The 23,253-nt window shown below is 51.2% G+C and overlaps 1 protein-coding gene across 1 annotated transcript in view; it reads left to right on the top strand.

Moving 5' to 3' along the window:
- The first annotated feature begins 6,834 nt into the window (after window positions 1-6,834).
- Window positions 6,835-23,253, top strand: part of SERGEF (secretion regulating guanine nucleotide exchange factor) — a 31,961-nt gene continuing 15,542 nt past the window's right edge. Inside the window, exons 1-8 of the mRNA XM_040410125.1 lie at window positions 6,835-6,967; window positions 9,118-9,256; window positions 9,397-9,552; window positions 10,582-10,673; window positions 12,131-12,191; window positions 12,729-12,842; window positions 18,727-18,789; window positions 22,088-22,246. Of these exons, the coding sequence (XP_040266059.1) occupies window positions 6,929-6,967; window positions 9,118-9,256; window positions 9,397-9,552; window positions 10,582-10,673; window positions 12,131-12,191; window positions 12,729-12,842; window positions 18,727-18,789; window positions 22,088-22,246 (823 nt within the window). The 5' untranslated portion in view covers window positions 6,835-6,928. The remainder of the gene's footprint in view (window positions 6,968-9,117; window positions 9,257-9,396; window positions 9,553-10,581; window positions 10,674-12,130; window positions 12,192-12,728; window positions 12,843-18,726; window positions 18,790-22,087; window positions 22,247-23,253) is intronic.

Genomic DNA, 23,253 nt, shown 5'->3' with positions numbered 1-23,253 from the left:
CACGTGTGGAATGTATATGGGGCGCAGGGTCACATCTATAATGTATATAGGGCGCAGGGTCACGTGTATAATGTATATGGGGCGCAGGGTCAGGTGTATAATGTATATAGGGCGCAGGGTCACGTGTGGAATGTATATGGGGCGCAGGGTCACATCTATAATGTATATAGGGTGCCGGGTCATGTGTGGAATGTATATAGGGCGCAGGGTCACGTGTATAATGTATATGGGGCGCAGGGTCACGTGTATAATGTATATAGGGCGCAGGGTCACGTGTATAATGTATATAGGGCGCAGGGTCACGTGTATAATGTATATGGGGCGCAGGGTCACGTGTATAATGTATATGGAGCGCAGGGTCACGTGTATAATGTATATGGAGCGCAGGGTCACGTGTGGAATGTATATAGGGGGCAGGGTCACGTGTATAATGTATATGGGGCGCAGGGTCACGTGTATAATGTATATGGGGCGCAGGGTCAGGTGTATAATGTATATAGGGCGCAGGGTCAGGTGTATAATGTATATGGGGCGCAGGGTCACGTGTATAATGTATATGGGGTGCAGGGTCACGTGTATAATGTATATAGGGCGCAGGGTCACGTGTATAATGTATATGGAGCGCAGGGTCACGTGTATAATGTATATGGGGCGCAGGGTCACGTGTATAATGTATATAGGGCGCAGGGTCACGTGTATAATGTATAGGGGGCGCAGGGTCACGTGTATAATGTATATGGGGCGCAGGGTCACGTGTATAATGTATATGGGGCGCAGGGTCACGTGTATAATGTATATGGGGCGCAGGGTCACGTGTATAATGTATATGGGGCGCAGGGTCACGTGTATAATGTATATGGGGCGCAGGGTCACGTGTATAATGTATATGGGGCGCAGGGTCACGTGTATAATGTATATGGGGCGCAGGGTCACGTGTATAATGTATATGGGGCGCAGGGTCACGTGTATAATGTATATGGGGGCAGGGTCACGTGTGGAATGTATATGGGGCGCAGGGTCACGTGTATAATGTATATAGGGTGCCGGGTCACGTGTATAATGTATATGGGGCGCAGGGTCACGTGTATAATGTATATGGGGCGCAGGGTCACGTGTATAATGTATATGGGGCGCAGGGTCAGGTGTATAATGTATATGGGGCGCAGGGTCACGTGTGGAATGTATATAGGGCGCAGGGTCAGGTGTGGAATGTATATGGGGCGCAGGGTCACGTGTGGAATGTATATAGGGCGCAGGGTCAGGTGTATAATGTATATGGGGCGCAGGGTCACGTGTGGAATGTATATGGGGCGCAGGGTCACGTGTGGAATGTATATGGGGCGCAGGGTCACGTGTATGATGTATATGGGGCGCAGGGTCACATCTATAATGTATATAGGTTGCAGGGTCACGTGTGGAATGTATATAGGGCGCAGGGTCACGTGTATAATGTATATAGGGCGCAGGGTCACGTGTATAATGTATATGGGGCGCAGGGTCAGGTGTATAATGTATATAGGGCACAGGGTCACATGTGGAATGTATATAGGGCGCAGGGTCACGTGTATAATGTATATAGGGCACAGGGTCACGTGTGGAATGTATATAGGGCGCAGGGTCACGTGTATAATGTATATGGGGTGCAGGGTCACGTGTATAATGTATATGGGGTGCAGGGTCTCATCTATAATGTATATAGGTTGCAGGGTCACATGTGGAATGTATATAGGGTGCAGGGTCACGTGTATAATGTATATGGGGTGCAGGGTCACATCTATAATGTATATGGGGCGCAGGGTCACGTGTATAATGTATATAGGGTGCAGGGTCACATGTGGAATGTATATGGGGCGCAGGGTCACGTGTATAATGTATATAGGGTGCAGGGTCACATGTGGAATGTATATAGGGTGCAGGGTCACGTGTATAATGTATATGGGGTGCCGGGTCACGTGTATAATGTATATAGGGCGCAGGGTCACGTGTATAATGTATATAGGGCGCAGGGTCACGTGTATAATGTATATAGGGCGCAGGGTCACATCTATAATGTATATAGGTTGCAGGGTCACGTGTATAATGTATATAGGGCGCAGGGTCACGTGTGGAATGTATATAGGGCGCAGGGTCACATCTATTATGTATATAGGGTCAGGGCCGGCTCCAGGATCATGTGGGCCCTTGGGCGATAAAGTCTCAGTGGGCCCCCTTACACAGTGGTAACTCTCCGAGTACAGATAATACAGTAGATATCACCTGCAGTCCTATGTAACAGCATAGATAACACAGTCATGGCTATCTGAGTACAGAAAATGTAGTAGTGTTACCTGCAGTCCTATGTAAACCACAGATAACACTAGTGTAGATCATGTAGTAGTGTTACCTACGTCCTTAGTGTGCCTCTACCACGGACTCCATGCTGGCGGCGCTGCCTCCTCTTCCATCCTCATCTTGCCCCGCACAGAATGTCCTGATGCAGCTGCGTCAAGACAAAGGGAGCACTGTGGGCATGGTGATGGTGACACACACAGGGACAGACACACACACACACACACACAGGGACAGACACACATACACAGACACACACACGGGGACAGACACACACGGGGACAGACACACATGGGGACAGACACACATACATACACAGGGACAGACACACACACACGGGGACAGACACACACACACACAGGGACAGACACACATACACACACAGGGACAGACACACACACACGGGGACAGACACACACACACACACACACAGGGACAGACACACATACACACACACACGGGGACAGACACACACACATACACAGGGACAGACACACATGGGGACAGACACACACACACACACACACACAGGGACAGACACACATACATACACAGGGACAGACACACACACACACAGGGACAGACACACATACACACACACACAGGGACAGACACACACACATACACAGGGACAGACACACACACATACACAGGGACAGACACACACACACAGGGACAGACACACATACACACACACACACAGGGACAGACACACATACACAGGGACAGACACACATACACACACACACACACACACGGGGACAGACACACATACACAGGGACAGACACACACACGGGGACAGACACACATACACACACGGGGACAGACACGCACACACATACAGGGACACACACACGGGGACAGACACACACACACGGGGACAGACACACACACACACGGGGACAGACACACACACACACGGGGACAGACACACATACACGGGGACAGACACACACACATACACAGGGACAGACACACACACACGGGGACAGACACACACACACAGGGACAGACACACATACACAGGGACAGACACACATACACAGGGACAGACACACACACACACACAGGGACAGACACACACACACACACGGGGACAGACACACACACACGGGGACAGACACACATACACGGGGACAGACACACACACACGGGGACAGACACACACACACACACACAGGGACAGACACACATACACACACACACACAGGGACAGACACACATACACACACACACGGGGACAGACACACATACACAGGGACAGACAGACACATACACAGGGACAGACAGACACACACACACGGGGACAGACACACACACGGGGACAGACACACATACACACACGGGGACAGACACGCACACACATACAGGGACACACACACGGGGACAGACACACACACACGGGGACAGACACACACACACGGGGACAGACACACACACACGGGGACAGACACACATGGGGACAGACACACACACACGGGGACAGACACACACACACGGGGACAGACACACACACACAGGGACACACACACACACGGGGACAGACACACACACACACACACAGGGACACACACACGGGGACAGACACACACACACACACACACACACACGGGGACAGACACACACGGGGACAGACACACACGGGGACAGACACACACACACACGGGGACAGACACACACACGGGGACAGACACACACACACGGGGACAGACACCTGTGTAATCATCAACCAACTTCTATCTAAAAGGGAACTCCACCTTTAGTTGAGCTCCAACCTTTTGTTACCTTCTAATATGACTCCCACTGATTCCCAGTACTGAGGGGACATGGACTGAGGTGGTCTAAACCGTAACCCATTAGGCACTGGCTAGACTGTGGGATGGAGTCTAAGCAATGCCTCAGGCCTCATACACACTGCCGTTATGCGTCCGACCACAATTTGTGGACCCCAATGCACTGGCAACGTCCGTGCGGCGGCCGGGACAGATTGAGACCCATTCAACCTGAATGGGTCCATGATCCGGCCGCACCGCACAAAAAACATGTTCTATTTTTTTTGCGGTGCGGAGGCACGGAGGGGAACACCACAGAAGCACTCCGTAGTGCTTCCCGTTGAGCGATTGCGGACCGATTCAAGTGAATAGGTCCGCATCCGTGATGCACACAGCCAGTGTGCATGAGGCCATAGACACAGAAGGGGGCACACACACAGGGACAGACAGACTGACATCATGGCCCTCAGAATACACCTGGATCTGTATGATAAACCCCCTTAGGCCTCTTTCACACTTGCGTTGTCCGGATCCGTCGTGCACTCCATTTGCCGGAGGTGCCCACCGGATCCGGAAAAACGCAAGTGAACTGAAAGCATTTGAAGACGGATCCGTCTTCCAAATGCGTTCAGTGTTACTATGGCAGCCAGGACGCTATTAAAGTCCTGGTTGCCATAGTAGTAGTGGGGAGCGGGGGAGCCGTATGCTTACAGTCCGTGCGGCTCCCGGGCGGTCCAGAATGACGTCACTCTGAAGCGCCCGGGGAGCCGCACGGACGGTAAGTATACTGCTCCCCCGCTCCCCTTTACCATGGCAGACAGGACTTTAGCGTCCTGGCAGCCATGGTAACCATTCAGAAAAAGCTAAAGGTCGGATCCGGCAATGCGCCGAAACCACGTTTAGCTTAAGGCCGGATCCGGATCAATGCCTTTCAATGGGCATTAATTCCGGATCCGGCCTTGCGGCAAGTGTTCAGGATTTTTGGCCGGAGCAAAAAGCGCAGCATGCTGCGGTATTTTCTCCGGGCAAAAAACGTTCCGTTCCGGAACTGAAGACATCCTGAACGGATTTCTCTCTATTCAGAATGCATTAGGATAAAACTGATCAGGATTCTTCCGGCATAGAGCCCCGACGACGGAACTCTATGCCGGAAGACAAGAACAATGCAAGTGTGAAAGAGCCCTTAATTGCACCAGATTCCACTCCACTTGAACCCCACTGCCCCTGAGTGCTCCCCCTGCCCCCTCATATCTCAGCCCCACCTGCCCCCTCATATCTCAGCCCCACCTGCCCCCTCATATCTCAGCCCCACCTGCCCCCTCAGATCTCAGCTCCACCTGCCCCCTCATATCTCAGCTCCACCTGCCCCCTGAAATATGAGCTCCATATGCTGCCCCCCTCATATCTGAGCCCCACCTGCCCCCCTCATATCTCAGCTCCACCTGCCCCCTCAGATCTCAGCTCCACCTGCCCCCTCAGATCTCAGCTCCACCTGCCCCCTCATATCTCAGCCCCACCTGCCCCCCTCATATCTCAGCTCCACCTGCCCCCCTCATATCTCAGCTCCACCTGCCCCCTCATATCTCAGCTCCACCTGCCCCCCTCATATCTCAGCCCCACCTGCCCCCTTAGATCTCAGCTCCACCTGCCCCCCTCATATCTCAGCCCCACCTGCCCCCTCATATCTCAGCCCCACCTGCCCCCCTCATATCTCAGCTCCACCTGCCCCCTCATATCTCAGCTCCACCTGCCCCCTCATATCTCAGCCCCACCTGCCCCCTCATATCTCAGCCCCACCTGCCCCCCTCATATCTCAGCCCCACCTGCCCCCCTCATATCTCAGCTCCACCTGCCCCCTCATATCTCAGCTCCACCTGCCCCCTCATATCTCAGCTCCACCTGCCCCCTCATATCTCAGCCCCACCTGCCCCCTCATATCTCAGCCCCACCTGCCCCCCTCATATCTCAGCTCCACCTGCCCCCTCAGATCTCAGCTCCACCTGCCCCCTCAGATCTCAGCTCCACCTGCCCCCCTCATATCTCAGCTCCACCTGCCCCCTCAGATCTCAGCTCCACCTGCCCCCCTCATATCTCAGCTCCACCTGCCCCCCTCATATCTCAGCCCCACCTGCCCCCTCAGATCTCAGCTCCACCTGCCCCCCTCATATCTCAGCCCCACCTGCTGCCCCTCACAAGTTCTGGTTCTCCAGCAGCTCATCCTCCCTCACTCTGCATCTTGCACACACAGCCCCTCCTCCTTCCACAAGCTGCTGCTGCCGAGGGTTTGTCACGTGACCATGAAGGAGCATGTGACCAGTGATGTCACAGAACTCCTTCTAACAACTACATTCTAGTATAGGATCGATCATCTCCCCTGTTCTGAGTTCTGGGGCCGCTTAGCCCAGCAGTGCACATGGCGACAATTGTCTGCATTGCTGGGGTAAGCTGCCCTAGAATTCAGAACAGGCAGGACACAGCTGCAGAAGTGAGCGGGCACAGTGGGCCCCCCCAGGAGCAGGGGGGTGGTGGTGGCGCCGGCCCTGTATAGGGTGCAGGGTCACGTGTTATGTCGGGCACAGGGGCGCGGAGTCTTTGCAGGGAACGCCCCTAGACCGGTGTGAGGAGGACTTCCTGCTGATAGCACTGCAGCCGAGCCCATTTTCGGGTGGGAAGTGGGAACAGGAGGCGCGTCAAGAGGGGCAGGCCGGAGCCGGACTCCTCCCTATCATGTGACTAATCACATGACATGCGCAGCCAGCAGACACCACGTGACCTCATAGATGACTGACACTCTGCGCCGGCAGGTGGCGCTGCGCTGACGTCACACATGGAGGAAGATAAAAACCGCCAAGCGCTGTTCACATGGGTGAGTGTGCGGTACCGCCGTGTGTGGGATCCAAGAACGCGGCCGCTGCTGCGTGATTGTAGAGGGAATACAGCTCAGTCAGCAAGCGGAGTGTGTGCCCGGGAGCCCCGCTTCACTGACCCCAATGTTCCTGCTCTGTCTCCTTCATCCAGTTTATCAGGGTCTGGAGTCGCCTCTTCATTCAGCTCATTTTGTCCAATAAAGCAATGACGGCTGCATCTTTTCTCTGCACAGACTTGTGGGTTCAGTAACTTAAGGAGACTTTGCTGCAGTGAATTGTAAGACCCCAAAATGTAAGACTCCCGAAGTCTGAAACCCCCAGTCAGCGGCGGACAGCTCCTGCGGTTGTCCCGTGTGCAGTCAGTGGCAGACGGCCCCTGCGGTTGTCCCGTGTGCAGTCAGTGGCGGGCAGCCCCTGCGGTTGTCCCGTGTGCAGTCAGTGGCGGGCGGCTCCTGCGGTTGTCCCGTGTGCAGTCAGTGGTGGGCGGCCCCTGCGGTTGTCCCGTGTGCAGTCAGTGGCGGCCCCTGCGGTTGTCCCGTGTGCAGTCAGTGGCGGCCCCTGCGGTTGTCCCGTGTGCAGTCAGTGGCGGCCCCTGCGGTTGTCCCGTGTGCAGTCAGTGGCGGCCCCTGCGGTTGTCCCGTGTGCAGTCAGTGGCGGGTGGCTCCTGCGGTTGTCCCGTGTGCAGTCAGTGGCAGACGGCTCCTGCGGTTGTCCCGTGTGCAGTCAGTGGCGGGCGGCCCCTGCGGTTGTCCCGTGTGCAGTCAGTGGCGGCTCCTGCGGTTGTCCCGTGTGCAGTCAGTGGCGGGTGGCTCCTGCGGTTGTCCCGTGTGCAGTCAGTGGCAGACGGCCCCTGCGGTTGTCCCGTGTGCAGTCAGTGGCGGCCCCTGCGGTTGTCCCGTGTGCAGTCAGTGGCGGCTCCTGCGGTTGTCCCGCGTGCAGTCAGTGGCGGGCGGCTCCTGCGGTTGTCCCGTGTGCAGTCAGTGGCGGGCGGCCCCTGCGGTTGTCCCGTGTGCAGTCAGTGGCGGGCGGCCCCTGCGGTTGTCCCGTGTGCAGTCAGTGGCTGGCGGCCCCTGCGGTTGTCCCGTGTGCAGTCAGTGGCAGCCCCTGCGGTTGTCCCGTGTGCAGTCAGTGGCAGCCCCTGCGGTTGTCCCGTGTGCAGTCAGTGGCAGCCCCTGCGGTTGTCCCGTGTGCAGTCAGTGGCGGCCCCTGCGGTTGTCCCGCGTGCAGTCAGTGGCGGGCGGCTCCTGCGGTTGTCCCGTGTGCAGTCAGTGGTGGGCGGCCCCTGCGGTTGTCCCGTGTGCAGTCAGTGGCGGCCCCTGCGGTTGTCCCGTGTGCAGTCAGTGGCGGCCCCTGCGGTTGTCCCGTGTGCAGTCAGTGGCGGCCCCTGCGGTTGTCCCGTGTGCAGTCAGTGGCGGCCCCTGCGGTTGTCCCGTGTGCAGTCAGTGGCGGCCCCTGCGGTTGTCCCGTGTGCAGTCAGTGGCGGGTGGCTCCTGCGGTTGTCCCGTGTGCAGTCAGTGGCGGCCCCTGCGGTTGTCCCGCGTGCAGTCAGTGGCGGCTCCTGCGGTTGTCCCGCGTGCAGTCAGTGGCGGCTCCTGCGGTTGTCCCGCGTGCAGTCAGTGGCGGCCCCTGCGGTTGTCCCGCGTGCAGTCAGTGGCGGGCGGCTCCTGCGGTTGTCCCGTGTGCAGTCAGTGGCGGGCGGCCCCTGCGGTTGTCCCGTGTGCAGTCAGTGGCGGGCGGCCCCTGCGGTTGTCCCGTGTGCAGTCAGTGGCGGCTCCTGCGGTTGTCCCGCGTGCAGTCAGTGGCGGCCCCTGCGGTTGTCCCGCGTGCAGTCAGTGGCGGCCCCTGCGGTTGTCCCGCGTGCAGTCAGTGGCGGCCCCTGCGGTTGTCCCGTGTGCAGTCAGTGGCGGCTCCTGCGGTTGTCCCGTGTGCAGTCAGTGGCGGGCGGCTCAGTGGCGGGCGGCCCCTGCGGTTGTCCCGTGTGCAGTCAGTGGCGGCTCCTGCGGTTGTCCCGTGTGCAGTCAGTGGCAGCCCCTGCGGTGGAGTTTCTCTGTCTGAACTTATCATAATTCTGGATTGACCCTTTGTTGTCCCTGACTCTGGCCGTGGGGGGTAGAGTTTCACTTTCCGACCTCTGACTCTTTTCTTCCAGGGCTCGAACAGTTACGGTCAGCTGGGGCTGGGCAGCACAGACGACGCCAGAGCTCCTCGGCAAGTGCCAGGCTTGGGGGAGATGTGTGGCATCCTGAAGAGCCTCGGTGCTGGCGGGGGGCATTCTGCTGCTGTTACAGGTACACGTCCGTGTCATAGATCTGGCGGTTTCTGCGTCCGCTGACGCCATGTGTGATGCCAGTGACGCCTCGCCGGCAGGAAGGAACGCGCTCCGGCACGGGGAGACTCTCGGTAACGTTCTCCTGTTTCTTTCTCCCAGATTGTGGGAAGTTGTACGTTTGTGGTCAGAACAAGAGTGGTCAGCTGGGGCTGGGGCACTGCCAGGACCTCGCCCGCCTCACCCTGTGTACTGCCCTTTTGGACCTGTGCGTTGCCAAGGTTTCCTGTGGCTGGGACTTCTCCCTCATCTTGACAGGTATTGTGGCGGCCATGTCTCCTTCAGACTGCTGGAGTCTCGGTGAGCAGCCATCTTCAGTGCTGGACATCGCCTCTCTGGATCTGTGTGTCTTAGGAGCCACGTGGGCGGTGCTACCACTCCCTGTCCACGTGGGCACGCAGAGTTGCCGTGGCTCCGCCCACATGACTCCTAAGCATGCAGACATTTCACTGAAATACATTTGTGGCGACCGGTACAGGGGGGCAAGACGGCGTCTACTCCTCCGAACCGCTCTGAGCGTTTTCTCATGACCACGCTAGTCTTTATGTTTCACCTTTTATTTATAAAAAAAAATTAAAAATTTACCAAAAATTTAGAAAAATTGCCTAATTTAAAATTCTCTGCTATGAGGAGAGCGATGCCACATAATAGTCCTCACTTTACATTCCCCATTTGTCCACTTTATGTTGGCGGCATTTTGTAAATCTTCTTTATTGGAACAAATAAAATTAAAAAGTTCCTATTTATCACAGGCCTTTACCTGCGTGCACGGCATCTACGCGTTTCGGACTGTTTCTAGTAAGGACTATGTAGAGTCTGAAAGGCGTAGACGCTGTCTATGGGGATGACGGCCTGTGATGCAGGTTACGCCGGCACGCCACTGTGTTAGATAAAAGACTATTTATTGGTAAACAATCAATAATAAAATTGGATCAACATGGACCTGATTGTGAAAGAGCGAGCAAGAGGTTTTACTGGTAAGTTATACAAAAATCTCCTTTTGCGCCATGAATTTGTCACTACTTGAGAGGTTCCAGTGGGAGAACCGAAACGTTGCATCTGGTGAAATAAACACGTATCTATTTTTGGGAAGTGCCGTGGAATTTCCTTTTTCATATATATAATTTTTTTTTTCTCTCTACACATTTGTTGCTGTGCTTTTTTTGCTAACAGTCCCCTAGAACTTGTGTAGGAATATATTTATTTCTATCCATCCGTCAGAAGGGGTTAATGCCGACTGTGCTAGGTCTAGAGAATTTTATTAACGGATTATTTTCTGCTTGCTAGATGGCGGTCATCTGTTATCTTTTGGATCCAATGCCTATGGGCAGCTGGGAAACACCCAACAAAAGACGAGTTCAGTTCCTAAACTAATTCAGGTGTGTATTGTACGTGGAACCGCGGTGTGAGGAGACGCGGGCTGAGAGCTGCCAGGAGGGAATCCTCTGCAGACAGATGTACTTTTATCTCTGCACTATGGTCACCGCGCGCACACAGGTGGCAGTGACCCTGAGACTTTCTTTGGGTGGAGCGCTGTTTTAGGACGGCCTGCCTGCTCTGTTCAGACCCATTAGTCCTGGTGGGCGGCAGAGACTGAAGAGACCTTGCAGATGGCGCTGATGCTCCAGATCACCGTAGCGGGCTCCCGCTATAACAGCGCACAGGAATCAAGGATCACTTAACTCCTTAGATGCAAATGTCAATAGCGATGGTGACATCTAGGCAGTCGGAGGGAGAGGCTTAGCCGCCATCAGGGGGTCTAACAAATGCCCCGGGATCAAAAAGATTGGCGACCTTTTATGATGAGCAGCTTTTCATCTCTTTTACCAAATACATCGGATTTGGTGGAGGTGCCTATAAGTCAGTAAATCGCCCATCTCATTGACTCCCACCCAAGCTTTTCTGCATTTGGACTTGGGTTGCTTTCCTGGACTGGATCGCGCAGGGCTAGGGCTTTTATGTTGATATTTTTACCCTGCTGGACAGAGGCTTCCGCCTAGCAGTGTTCCCGGTGACATCACCGGCACTGATGGGTGGGCTTTAGCGCTGCCCTAGCCTATGAAAGCCCGCCCATTAGTGCCAGTGCCGTCACCGGGCTTAAGCGGAAACCTCTGCCTAGCCCCTCCACCGAGAGCCCAGTACGTCACCGGATCTCCAGAAAAAGCCTTTGCCCTGCACAATTCAGAGCAGGGCAAAGTAGAGCATCGGAGCATGAAATGTCAGAGAGGCTGCCTGGGTGAAGGTGGGGATGTGCCCAGGTTCAGAGCTGAACCCCTTTAAGCCACATTCTTATTAATAAGATAAGGACTAAGCTTTGAGGAGTGTTTACAATGTCAGAGAGCAGAAATAAGGAGCCCCTCAGCTCTGTGACTGACGAAAGAGAGAGAGAAAATCCAGAGGCTGATTCCAGAGCATCTCGGGTCTGTACAGAAAAAGGACTCCATATTTTTAATAAAGTCCAATTGAAAAATAGATTTTTAGCTCCAAATAAGTACAATGCAAAAAAAATTTCCCCAAAGGTGCACATGGCCTTTAAGTGTAAAAAACAAAAGGTAGAAAATGCAGCGTCTGACGGGAAGTGCCGGATGTTGGTGTTCTCCACCATGGGCTGTTCTTCCCTGTGCCTGGAGAGTCGGAGGGGTGTTGTTGGGGTAATTGGACCAACCAATCAGAGCTTTGCTTTCGTTATCCAAAAGCCCTTTAAAATGAGAGCAGCAATCTTTTGGATGATTTTGGAGTGAGGGCCCCTCGGTGTAGGATGGGCCCCCGGTCCAGCCTGGACTCTTGCTGGCTTTACCTGCATCCTCCTACATGCAGATTTTGTCTCTTTTTCTAGAATGTTCCTGAGAGGATTGTGGACGTCGCTGCTGGTTTACGACACTCGTTGGCTGTTACAGGTCAGAATCGGACGACGTGTGAACAGGCTGAGGGGGGGGCATACGGTGGAATGAGTCCGTCACTAAAGCGCAAGAAGATGCTAATTGATGTGACTAAAGCCACAATTCCCGTCCACGATGCGGCGGTGATTGAGACGAGAGCGCCTAGGCCTGTGCTCGTCAGATACTGCACCCTCTGAGAGCGCGCGGGAAGGAAAGACGTGACCATTCAAATAATAATCTGTCAGGGCAGGGGTGCTGGGGGTTTAGACACCAGCCTCAGGGGCATTCACCTCATCATAACCGCAAATGGCGGATCCATGGAACGCCGGCACTGGCCACGTGCAGCCCACGCTTTACTCTTTCACACGTCCCCCCCCCCCCCCCCCCCTACATTAGAAATACTTATATTGTCTGCTTAACGGACAAGAATAAGACGTGTTCTACTCCATTGTAACGAATGAGACCCGGGGCCACGTGGACCCCTTTAGCTATGTGTGGCCCATCAAATAAAGAAAGGCCCATTCATTTCTGTATTTATTTGACTTATTTTTGCAGAAAGTGGACAGACATTACAATGGGGCTCAGGACTGGCATCGCAGGCAAAGAGATTCTGCCAGGGGGGATCAATCCTTGGTTTCTACACAGCGCGGGAGCCTTGCCCAGTGCCAGGTAATATCTGTATTCTGAAGGCAAAGCACCCGGGGCTCTTACTCCTCCTGTCCACGGCACTTCTTCTTACTGCTGCTGCTTTTAAAGGCTATGGACACCCTCGAGGGGAAGGGGGGGGGGGGGTGATTTTTTTTATGATTGCAGTTTACTCATTTTGGGCTAAAAATAATTATTTTAATTTGCCTTTATTAAAAATATTGAGCCGTTGTGTCACAAAGGGTTAACTGTCTAGCTGTGTGACTGGTACTGAAACGCGTATTGAAGCCGCATTCTTCTCGGTAACACGAGAGCTGAGCTGTAATGAGGGTTAATAAGGGCACAGATGAGGAGCCGTCAGCTGAGCTGCCTGACGGAACAGAGTGAAAATTCAGATCCTGCTACTACAGAAACTCTAGGCTGCACAAAAGGCCGTAGTTCACATTTTTTTAATAAACAACCAATGAAAAAAATTTGTACAACGCAATAATAAAAAATAAAAAAAATGCCCCCAAAGGTGTCCAAAGCCTTTAAAAGGGGTTGTCTCACTTCGGCAAATGTTATCATGTAGGTAAAGTTAATACCAGGCACTTCCTAATGTATTGTGATTCTCCATATTGCCTGCTTTGCTGGCTGGATTCATTTTTCCATCACATTATTCACTTTTCGTTACGACCACCATGTAATCCAGCAGCAGTGGTCGTGCTTGCACACTATAAGAAAAAGCCAGGGCAGTGGGAGTGCGCATAGTCCAGCACTTTTTCCTATATTGTACAAGCACGACCACCACTGCTGGGTTACAGAGTGGTCGTAGCCATGCAAACGAGCCATATAATGTGATGGCAAAATGAATCCAGCCAGCAAAGGAAGCAATATGGAGAATCACAATACATTAGGAAGTGCCTGGTACTAACTTTACCAACATGATAAATGCCGTCTGCTGGAGTCTGACAACTCCTCCTTTAAGCCTTGTCTGGGTATAAACGGGGTGTCGGGCATCCTCCTAGTGGTCTGAGTCTTCACCCACACATGCCGCCCTCTCTATTTCACATCTCTGCTCTCATTATGGGCCGATCTTTCATCAGTCTTGTCTGCCCGGGCAAAGGCTTGTGCTTTATGAGCCGGCACAGTAGGCAGACTGGTGCAGGGAGACCTCTTCTATTAGAGGTCCTACCTGCGTGGTTGCATTGGAGGGAACCAAGATGTGGGGCCAGACGTGTATTGAGAAAGAAGTGAGGGCCCACAAGACTAGCAGGTGAAGGGTTAGGGTGCTGCGGTGGTGCTAATATTTAACCCCTTAAAGATACAGCTCATGTTGGTTTATTGATCAGATCGGAACATTTGTGAGAAATACCAGTGTAACATAATACCATGGTTTGTGAGGCTGAAAACGCCCTCAGTTCGGCCTGTTCTCCTGCACATTGATCCAGAGGAAGGCTAAAAAAACTGAGGTAATAACCAATTTATCTCATTTTATGGGAAAAAAAAATCCTTTCCGACTCCAATCAGGCATTAGAATAACTCCCTGGTTCAACGACCCCTCTCTAGTAGCTATAGCCTGTAATATTATTACACTCCAGAAATACTTCCAGCCCTTCTTCAACTGTTTTAGTGAACTCACCATCACCACCTCCTCGGGCAGAGAGTTCCATAGTCTCACTGCTCTTACAGTAAAGAGTCCATAGTCTCACTGCTCTTACAGTATAGAGTCCATAGTCTCACTGCTCTTACAGTAAAGAGTCCATAGTCTCACTGCTCTTACAGTAAAGAGTCCATAGTCTCACTGCTCTTACAGTAAAGAGTCCATAGTCTCACTGCTCTTACAGTAAAGAGTCCATAGTCTCACTGCTCTTACAGTAAAGAGTCCATAGTCTCACTGCTCTTACAGTAAAGAGTCCATAGTCTCACTGCTCTTACAGTAAAGAGTCCATAGTCTCACTGCTCTTACAGTAAAGAGTCCATAGTCTCAGTGCTCTTACAGTAAAGAGTCCATAGTCTCAGTGCTCTTACAGTAAAGAGTCCATAGTCTCAGTGCTCTTACAGTAAAGAGTCCATAGTCTCAGTGCTCTTACAGTAAAGAGTCCATAGTCTCACTGCTCTTACAGTATAGAGTCCATAGTCTCACTGCTCTTACAGTAAAGAGTCCATAGTCTCACTGCTCTTACAGTAAAGAGTCCATAGTCTCAGTGCTCTTACAGTAAAGAGTCCATAGTCTCAGTGCTCTTACAGTAAAGAGTCCATAGTCTCAGTGCTCTTACAGTAAAGAGTCCATAGTCTCAGTGCTCTTACAGTAAAGAGTCCATAGTCTCCCTGCTCTTACAGTAAAGAGTCCATAGTCTCACTGCTCTTACCGTAAAGAATCCATAGTCTCACTGCTCTTACAGTAAAGAGTCCATAGTCTCACTGCTCTTACAGTAAAGAGTCCATAGTCTCACTGCTCTTACAGTAAAGAGCCCATAGTCTCACTGCTCTTACAGTATAGAGTCCATAGTCTCACTGCTCTTACAGTATAGAGTCCATAGTCTCACTGCTCTTACAGTAAAGAGTCCATAGTCTCACTGCTCTTACAGTAAAGAGTCCATAGTCTCACTGCTCTTACAGTAAAGAGTCCATAGTCTCACTGCTCTTACAGTAAAGAGTCCATAGTCTCACTGCTCTTACAGTATAGAGTCCATAGTCTCACTGCTCTTACAGTATAGAGTCTATAGTCTCACTGCTCTTACAGTAAAGAGTCCATAGTCTCACTGCTCTTACAGTAAAGAGTCCATAGTCTCACTGCTCTTACAGTAAAGAGTCCATAGTCTCACTGCTCTTACAGTAAAGAGTCCATAGTCTCACTGCTCTTACAGTAAAGAGTCCATAGTCTCACTGCTCTTACAGTAAAGAGTCCATAGTCTCACTGCTCTTACAGTAAAGAGTCCAGTCTCACTGTTCTTACAGTATAGAGTCCATAGTCTCACTGCTCTTACAGTAAAGAGTCCATAGTCTCACTGCTCTTACAGTAAAGAGTCCATAGTCTCACTGCTCTTACAGTATAGAGTCCATAGTCTCACTGCTCTTACAGTAAAGAGTCCATAGTAGGTAGGATGTAAGTACTGATTTGCCCTATCTCTTGTACACCCTGTGGAGTCGTCCACGTGCTACGACATGGCGACCGGAGTGCCTCCCCATATTGTATGTTGCGTGTTTAGGCTAGTGATGTTTATTTACTTTTTATTATTCTGTATGTGATTTGTCTGTTACCTAATCACACTTAGTAAATACATTTATTCACTTAGCCTGCATGAGTTTATTCCTTCCCAAATCTTTTGAATTTACGTTACAATGAAAGTAAATTTAAGCACAACTTGAGGACGTCCAAAATATTACTCACAAGGGAATAGAGCGAGTATGATCGATTCTAGCCAATACAATAAAAGCCATAATAGGAGGAACGAACCATCTATCTATAATACACATAGGGAAGAGATTATTCATCCTCGCGATATCTCCAGGACGTGTCTATAATCTCCGATAACCGCTCACTGCCTCAGCCGACCCCAGACCTCATTAATAAATTCCCATCCGATATCTCATTACCTGATCAGCTCTCCCAACTTAATTAACCAGTAGAGCTCGCCGGAATATCACAGATCATCAAGTCATCCAAAAATACCAAATCCCCAGGCGGCTAACTAACGAATACTCTAAAAATCACTTTCTCCTCATCTCCTCCATAACTACCGAGAATTAACCATCTGAAATGCTCCGCACCACTGTAGTGGCCCTCCCTGAAACCGGGAAATCTGAGCAGCCAATTTCTGACCCAGTTCTATTTTAACCCCTTCAGTACCGAGCCATTTTTCACCTTTTAAGGACCAGGCCAAATATTGGAAATCTGACGTGTCCCTTTATGTGGTAATGTATAAAGAAATCCCGGCAACCGTATCCTGCTTCAGAGTATGTTCTGTTATTTCTTAGGCTACTTTCACACCAGCGTTCGGGGCTCCGCTTGTGAGTTCCGTTTGAAGGCTCTCACGAGCGGCCCCGAACGGATCCGTCCAGCCCTAATGCATTCTGAGTGGACGCGGATCCGCTCAGAATGCCTCAGTCTGCCAGCGTTCAGCCTCCGCTCCGCTCAGTGAGCGGACACCTGAACGCTGCTTGCAGCGTTCGGGTGTCCGCCTGGCCGTGCGGAGGCAAACGGATCCGTCCAGACTTACAATGGAAGTCAATGGGGACGGATCCGTTTGAAGATGACACAGTATGGCTCAATTTTCAAACGGATCCGTCCCCATTGACTTTCAATGTAAAGTCAAAACGGATCCGTTTGCATGATCATGAACAAAAAAATAAAAATTTTTATTGTTTTTTTTGTTTATGGTAATGCAAACGGATCCGTTCTGAACAGATACAAGCGTTTGCATTATAGGTGCGGATCCGTCTGTGCAGATACCAGATGGATCCGCACCTAAACGCAGGTGTGAAAGTAGCCTTAGTTGTCCAATATATATGACGTGTTTCGGCACAAAGTCTTTCTCAATCCATTTGTGCCGAAACGCGTCATATATTGAATGACTAAGAAATAAAAGAATATGCTCTGAAGCAAGATACAGTTTCCGGGATTTCTTTATACATTCCACGTGGAGCTTGCAACGTGAGCACAGGATTGAGTGCCGACTGGATTCCGTTCCACTTTATGTGGTAATAACTTTGGAGCGCCTTTACTTATCCAAGTCATTCTGGAGGCCCCCGCCAGCGACCGATGCCAGCGACCGATGCCAGGCCCCCGCCAGCGACCGGTGCCAGGCCCCCGCCAGCGACCGATGCCAGGCCCCCGCCAGCGACCGATGCCAGGCCCCCGCCAGCGACCGATGCCAGGCCCCCGCCAGCGACCGATGCCAGGCCCCCGCCAGCGACCGATGCCAGGCCCCCGCCAGCGACTCTTTTGTGTTAATTACTTTATGTAATTTAGTATCTGCAAAAATAGTTATTTTACTGGGCAAGCCTTCTACAAGATCATTAATAAATATATTACATAAAAGAGGCCAATCCTAACCCCTGTGGTACCCCGCTAGTGACGGTGACCCCTGTGGTACCCCACTGGTGACCCCTGTAATACCCACTGGTGACGGTGACCCCTCCAGTACTGACCCCTGTGCTACCCCGCTAGTGACGGTGACCCCTCCAATTCTGACCCCCGTGGTACCCCGCTAGTGACAGTGACCCCTCTGCTACCCCACTAGTGATGGTGACATTCCCCCTCCCCAGTACTGACCCTTGTGCTACTCTACTAGTAATGGTGACACCTCTGATATGGTCTCTCTGTAGATCATATGAATCTTAGTCTTTATTAGATGTTAGTTTTTTTTTCTTTTCTATCCACCTCCGAGGGACAGGAGGCCTGAGGATGGTGGGTGTGGTGGTTAGGATGATCTGTTTGACTCGTCCTATGCCCATCACCCACAAACCCTAAAGGGCCCTTTACATGGGATGAGAATTCGCCAGATAATCTCTAACGGGTGTTCATAGAAATACTTGTTAGCAATTCTCTGTCAGTGTAAAGCTGCTGCCGATCACCTGGTGAACGAGCGAGTCTCTATGGGGACGAGCCATGGCGTCAGTGACCACTGCTCCCTGTACTGTGGAGGAGATCGCTGCAGGTGAATGTGTCTCCTCCACTGACGAGTAGGAGATTCTAAGGATGGAACAATCCCAACAATCGCTTGCAGAATTGGCCCATGTGAAGGTTCCTTCATGATGGTTTCCTGGCCTCGTTGTATTGGTTGGGCTAAGTCCAGTAGAAGGAAACCTCGCCCTGAGATCTCCAGGGAGTTTCCGTTTTTAAGTTGGATCCTTCTTTATTTATTTGCCTCTTCGCATATTTCTGTTTGGCTCAACTTCACAAACTCCAATTTTTCTTTTATAGGTTTGGAAACTGTAAAAGTAAAGCGTGTGGCGGCAGGTTCCTACCACTCGGTGGCGCTCTCAGGTGAGGCGTTTCTGTGTATTCATTACGGTTAGGTTTAAGGGTCCAATCACACGTCCGTAGTGTATCGCGGATCCGCAATACACCCGGCCGGCACCCCCCATAGAAATGCCTATTCTTGTTTGCAATTGCGGACAAGAATAGGACCTGCTCAATTTTTTTTCTGGAGCTGCGGACCGGAAGACCGGGGCCGTGCTCCGGAAATGCGGATGCGGAGAGCACATAGTGTGCTCTCTGCATCCATTCCCGCCCCATTGAGAATGAATGGGTCGGCACCCGTTCCGGATATTGCGTAACTGATGCGAACCCATTCCACGGACGTGTGAATGGACCCTAATTCTTATAATTGCTTTAGAAACGTCGCTTCTGTTTCTACAATTGTTGTCCTGAGAATGCGCCACCAGTATAAAGGCGCTGGACAACCTGATGAAGGCCTGTTTCACACTGCCGTCTGGCTGTTGCGGCAGAAAAAAAACTGCTGCGCACAGCGGTATTTGTCCGGCTGTTTCTCAACATATTTGCCGTATCCCGCCATTCTCTATTCTAGTTAATGGGACCAGATTGCATTGCGGTATTGTCCGGCAAGTGTGAAACAAGCCAAGGGCTCTTTCACAGGAGTGCGCCCCTTGCAGGAATCGCGCTCCATGTGAGAGAGGGATGGTGCGGGGTCTGCACCATTGATAACGCTGCGCGCCTCCGCCTGACCTTTCTGTAACGGAATCATACTGACAGCTTTATGCCTAGGGAATTATCATTGTCATTGATATATTTTTGGATGGCATCAAAGTGAGCCTTGGGCATTGTGCTGCGGTGCCGGACCTCAGTGGACCAATAGGCTTTTATAGAAGTATTTTTTGTAAGTCCCATATTTAGAACCAGTCCCCAATACTGAAGGATTTCGCTCCTACTGGTGGGATGCCACCTATATGGCCTGGCAAAAAAAAACTAACTGGGATTCGCCAAAATATACTGTTGGGCATAAATATTTGTTTGGTCCACGATAATTTGGAGTAGATCATCAGAAAAAAGTAATTAAAAAAATTCTATTTCTGAGAACCCTGCCGTCTTTATGCGGAACCCTGCAGCGGAAAAATCTGGTACTTGGGGGGTGTAGGTGGTTGGGGGCAGCCAATTAGCCTCAGCTGCAGGCACCGCCTGAGCGTTAACCCTCCTGTGACTGCGAGGAGGGGGGGGGCCTTTCCAGCCTCGGATAACCCCTTTAAGTTTATAATATAAAACTTTTTTTAATTTTTACATAAAACACTAAAGCCTACTAACACTACTAAATAACTCTAACATACACAGTTTTTTTTTATCACTTTCTGACTAATACACTGACGATGTAATGGACCGACGCTGACTTTCACGGACGCTCTGACACTGGACAGACTAACACTGACTTTCAATCACACGCTGACGGATTAACTGTGACTGACAACGGCGCTGTGCCGCTGACAAACGCTGACGTATTAACTCTGACAATGACGCTCTGATACTGTTTAATGCTGACTGACGGCGACGGTTCAACGCGGACGGACGGACTGACAATGACTGACACTAAAACAACACGTTGCCTAAATAACTAAACTAAATCTAATTGCTAAATAGCTTATTTTTATTTTTTTACTGTTTTATATATATATATAAAATAAAAAAAAAGCTCCCTTTATACAGTGGCAGTGATGGGGGTGAGAAATATCTCAGGGAGATTGAGGGTTTTTTATTGAGGGGGCAGCGCTGCTACACAGGCTCAGCGCCCCCCCCCCCCCACTATGACAAGCTGTGAGGAGATTGGAGCCTGTAACCGGCTCTTTGCCGGCTTTTCACGATTTTCCTCTGATTGGCTAGTCTGAGCAGACTAGCCAATCAGAGCGATCGCTGGCAAGGGACCACTCTGATTGGTCCTTTGCCGGCATCTCCGGAGTGTCCGCTGTCCGTGACAGCAGCGGTGTGAAACTTCTGCGTGTTGCAGCAGTGCTGAATGATTTGGGCGTAACCGAACGCCAAGTTACTGCTCACTTGGGAGTACAGTTATGCCCTGGTGCGGGAAGGGCTTGTCTGTCTCCAGCTCAATGTAAACATAAGACAGAGGGGCGGTCCTCCATGCTGCATGTTTACATCAGGCTTCAGAGGGAGGAGGCGTGTCTTTCGGTAATTCAATCTGATTGGCTGGCAGGAGGGAAAGCAGTGCTGGCCTCAGAGACCTGGCAAAGGAGCCTTCTTGTGAAGGTCCTCGTATTGTAGGGTTCATAACTGCAATAACTAAGAGAGAAACTCAAGCAAAACAGTGGTAAGTAAGGAAACTAAAGATCGCGTTATGCATAATGCTGCTGCAGCATCTAAAGGCCTCCTCCTTTGACCCCAGTCAGCCAGCATTACTCCACTATGACGCCAGGCTTCAGGTGGAGGATAGCCTTAGATTTTTTTCGAATAGGCTTGGCAGTGTATATCCGCAAGTTCTTGGGTAAGAAGTATCATAAAAGGTTACCAACGAAGGGTACTTTCACACTTGAGTGATCTGGCAAGCAGTTCCGGCAATCTGCATGCAAACGGACAGCATTTGTAAACAGATCCGTTTCTATCTTTATTTTTTTCACATTTTTTAATGGTCTGTGCATGCACAGACTGGACCGACGGATCCGGCATTGCGGTGTTTTGAATGCACTATTTGAATGAGGTATTATCTCCGTCCTGATCAGTCAAAAAGACTGAACTGAAGACATCCTGAGCGGATCGCTCTCCATTCAGAATGCATGGGGATATAACTGATCAGTTCTTTTCCGGTATTGAGCCCCTAGGACGGAACTCGGTGCCGGAAAAGAAAAATGCTCGGCTAGTGTGAAAGTAGCCTAAGCTTCAAAAGCCCCCTGCCAAGAAAAGTCTGGGTCCCAAACCGAAGGTCAAGCTCTCCAAGGTCATTAGGGCTGTTAAGAAAAATCACAGAACTACTGGAAAGGGAGTAATTACTCCAGTACCACTGGAAGTACTTTCTTCTGGTACCAAAGACATTGTAGCACCCAGGAAGACAGGACATGTCCTATCGTCTGCGGCATGGAGGCCCAGATTTGGCAGCACTATGAAGCGCTTCTGTAGGCTTTGGGGTCTGGGCCTCTGCACCACAAAAGATAAGACATGTCCTATCTTTGGCCGTATCTTGTGGATCGCGGATCCGTTCAGGTCAGTGGGTCCGCAGCACGGAGTACACGTGGCCGGTGCCTGTATATTGCAGGCCCGCTGTTTGGAGACCCAGGCTATGGGCGGCGGAGCAGATGCTATTTGTGTTCTTTTTCCTTTTATGTAGTTGCAGGAGAACTGCATGGATGGGGCAGCAATAAACACGGGCAGCTTCTTCATTCTGAGCCCTTCCTACTGCAGCCTCGTAAGATGGACGGCGCAGCGTTCTCTGAAGAGAAGCTGAAGGCGGTGTGGAGTGGATGGAGCCACCTGGTCGCACAGTCTGGTAAGTGCCACCTGCGGAAGGTATTGACCATCGGCACACATCAGTCTGTAGAAGGCTACTTTCACACCAGCGTTTTGTCTGGATCCATCATGGGTCTGCAGAAACGCTTCCGTCACCATAATACAATCCGTTTGTATTCTCTTTAAAATGGCCAAGACGGATCTGTCATGAGTAGCCTAAGGCCATACGGATGATGTCCGGGTCTGTTCAGGAAAACTGATGGTTTTACACGCTAGTTCGGTCAGTTTTGTCTGAGATTTCAGTTTTTTCCATGTCGGGGCATGTGGCAAAAAAACTGAAGGATAACAATCTTCATCTCTTGGCAACCGTCAGTGTAAGGCGCATTGTATCCGGATGCAATCCGTCTTTCACTGAAGCCCCAATCACTTCTATGGAACAAGAGCTGTGAGAAAAACGCACAATACAGAACATGCTGCCAATTTCCTGAGCGCAGAAACGATGCGCGAAAAACGACGCTGCGCCGATCCATTCAAATAAATGGGTCAGGATTCAGTGAAATCTCGCTCGTGTGAAATGGGCCGAAATTGTTAGAATGCCGTGGTCTGTAGAGATGTCTCCTGTCGCAGTCCTGCGCGCCGGGTGCCCTGTTCATGGCTGTCTGACTTTTCAGCTCGGCTCTATTTAATCTCGGACACGTTGACAGGAAAGCTACAGTTTTTGGAAAAAATGTGTCTATTTTCTTTCATTTTAATAAAAAAAAAGCTATTTAGGGTCACCAGATTGTTATGGTGAAAGGTAGTGGAGCCGCTATAATGGTGATGGAAGTGGTCAGCCTCTCCTTGGGTGCGGAGTAAATTTTATGGGGCACAAAGTCGGCCAGTCCGAGAGTGTCTGGAAATTTAGAGAACATTGGCACGTGACACTGAGCGGTGGAGAGACAGCTGAGGGTCTTCAATACCAGCCGTCTCACCATCGGCCCCACGCATGTAGACAAGCGTCCCGTACTCCTGAAGAAGCTACGGAAAATGCCCTCACTTTGTACAATG

This window comes from Bufo bufo, chromosome 10 (assembly GCF_905171765.1).
Source record: "Bufo bufo chromosome 10, aBufBuf1.1, whole genome shotgun sequence".
NCBI lineage: Eukaryota > Metazoa > Chordata > Amphibia > Anura > Bufonidae > Bufo > Bufo bufo.
This window is presented reverse-complemented; position numbering and strand designations above follow the sequence as displayed.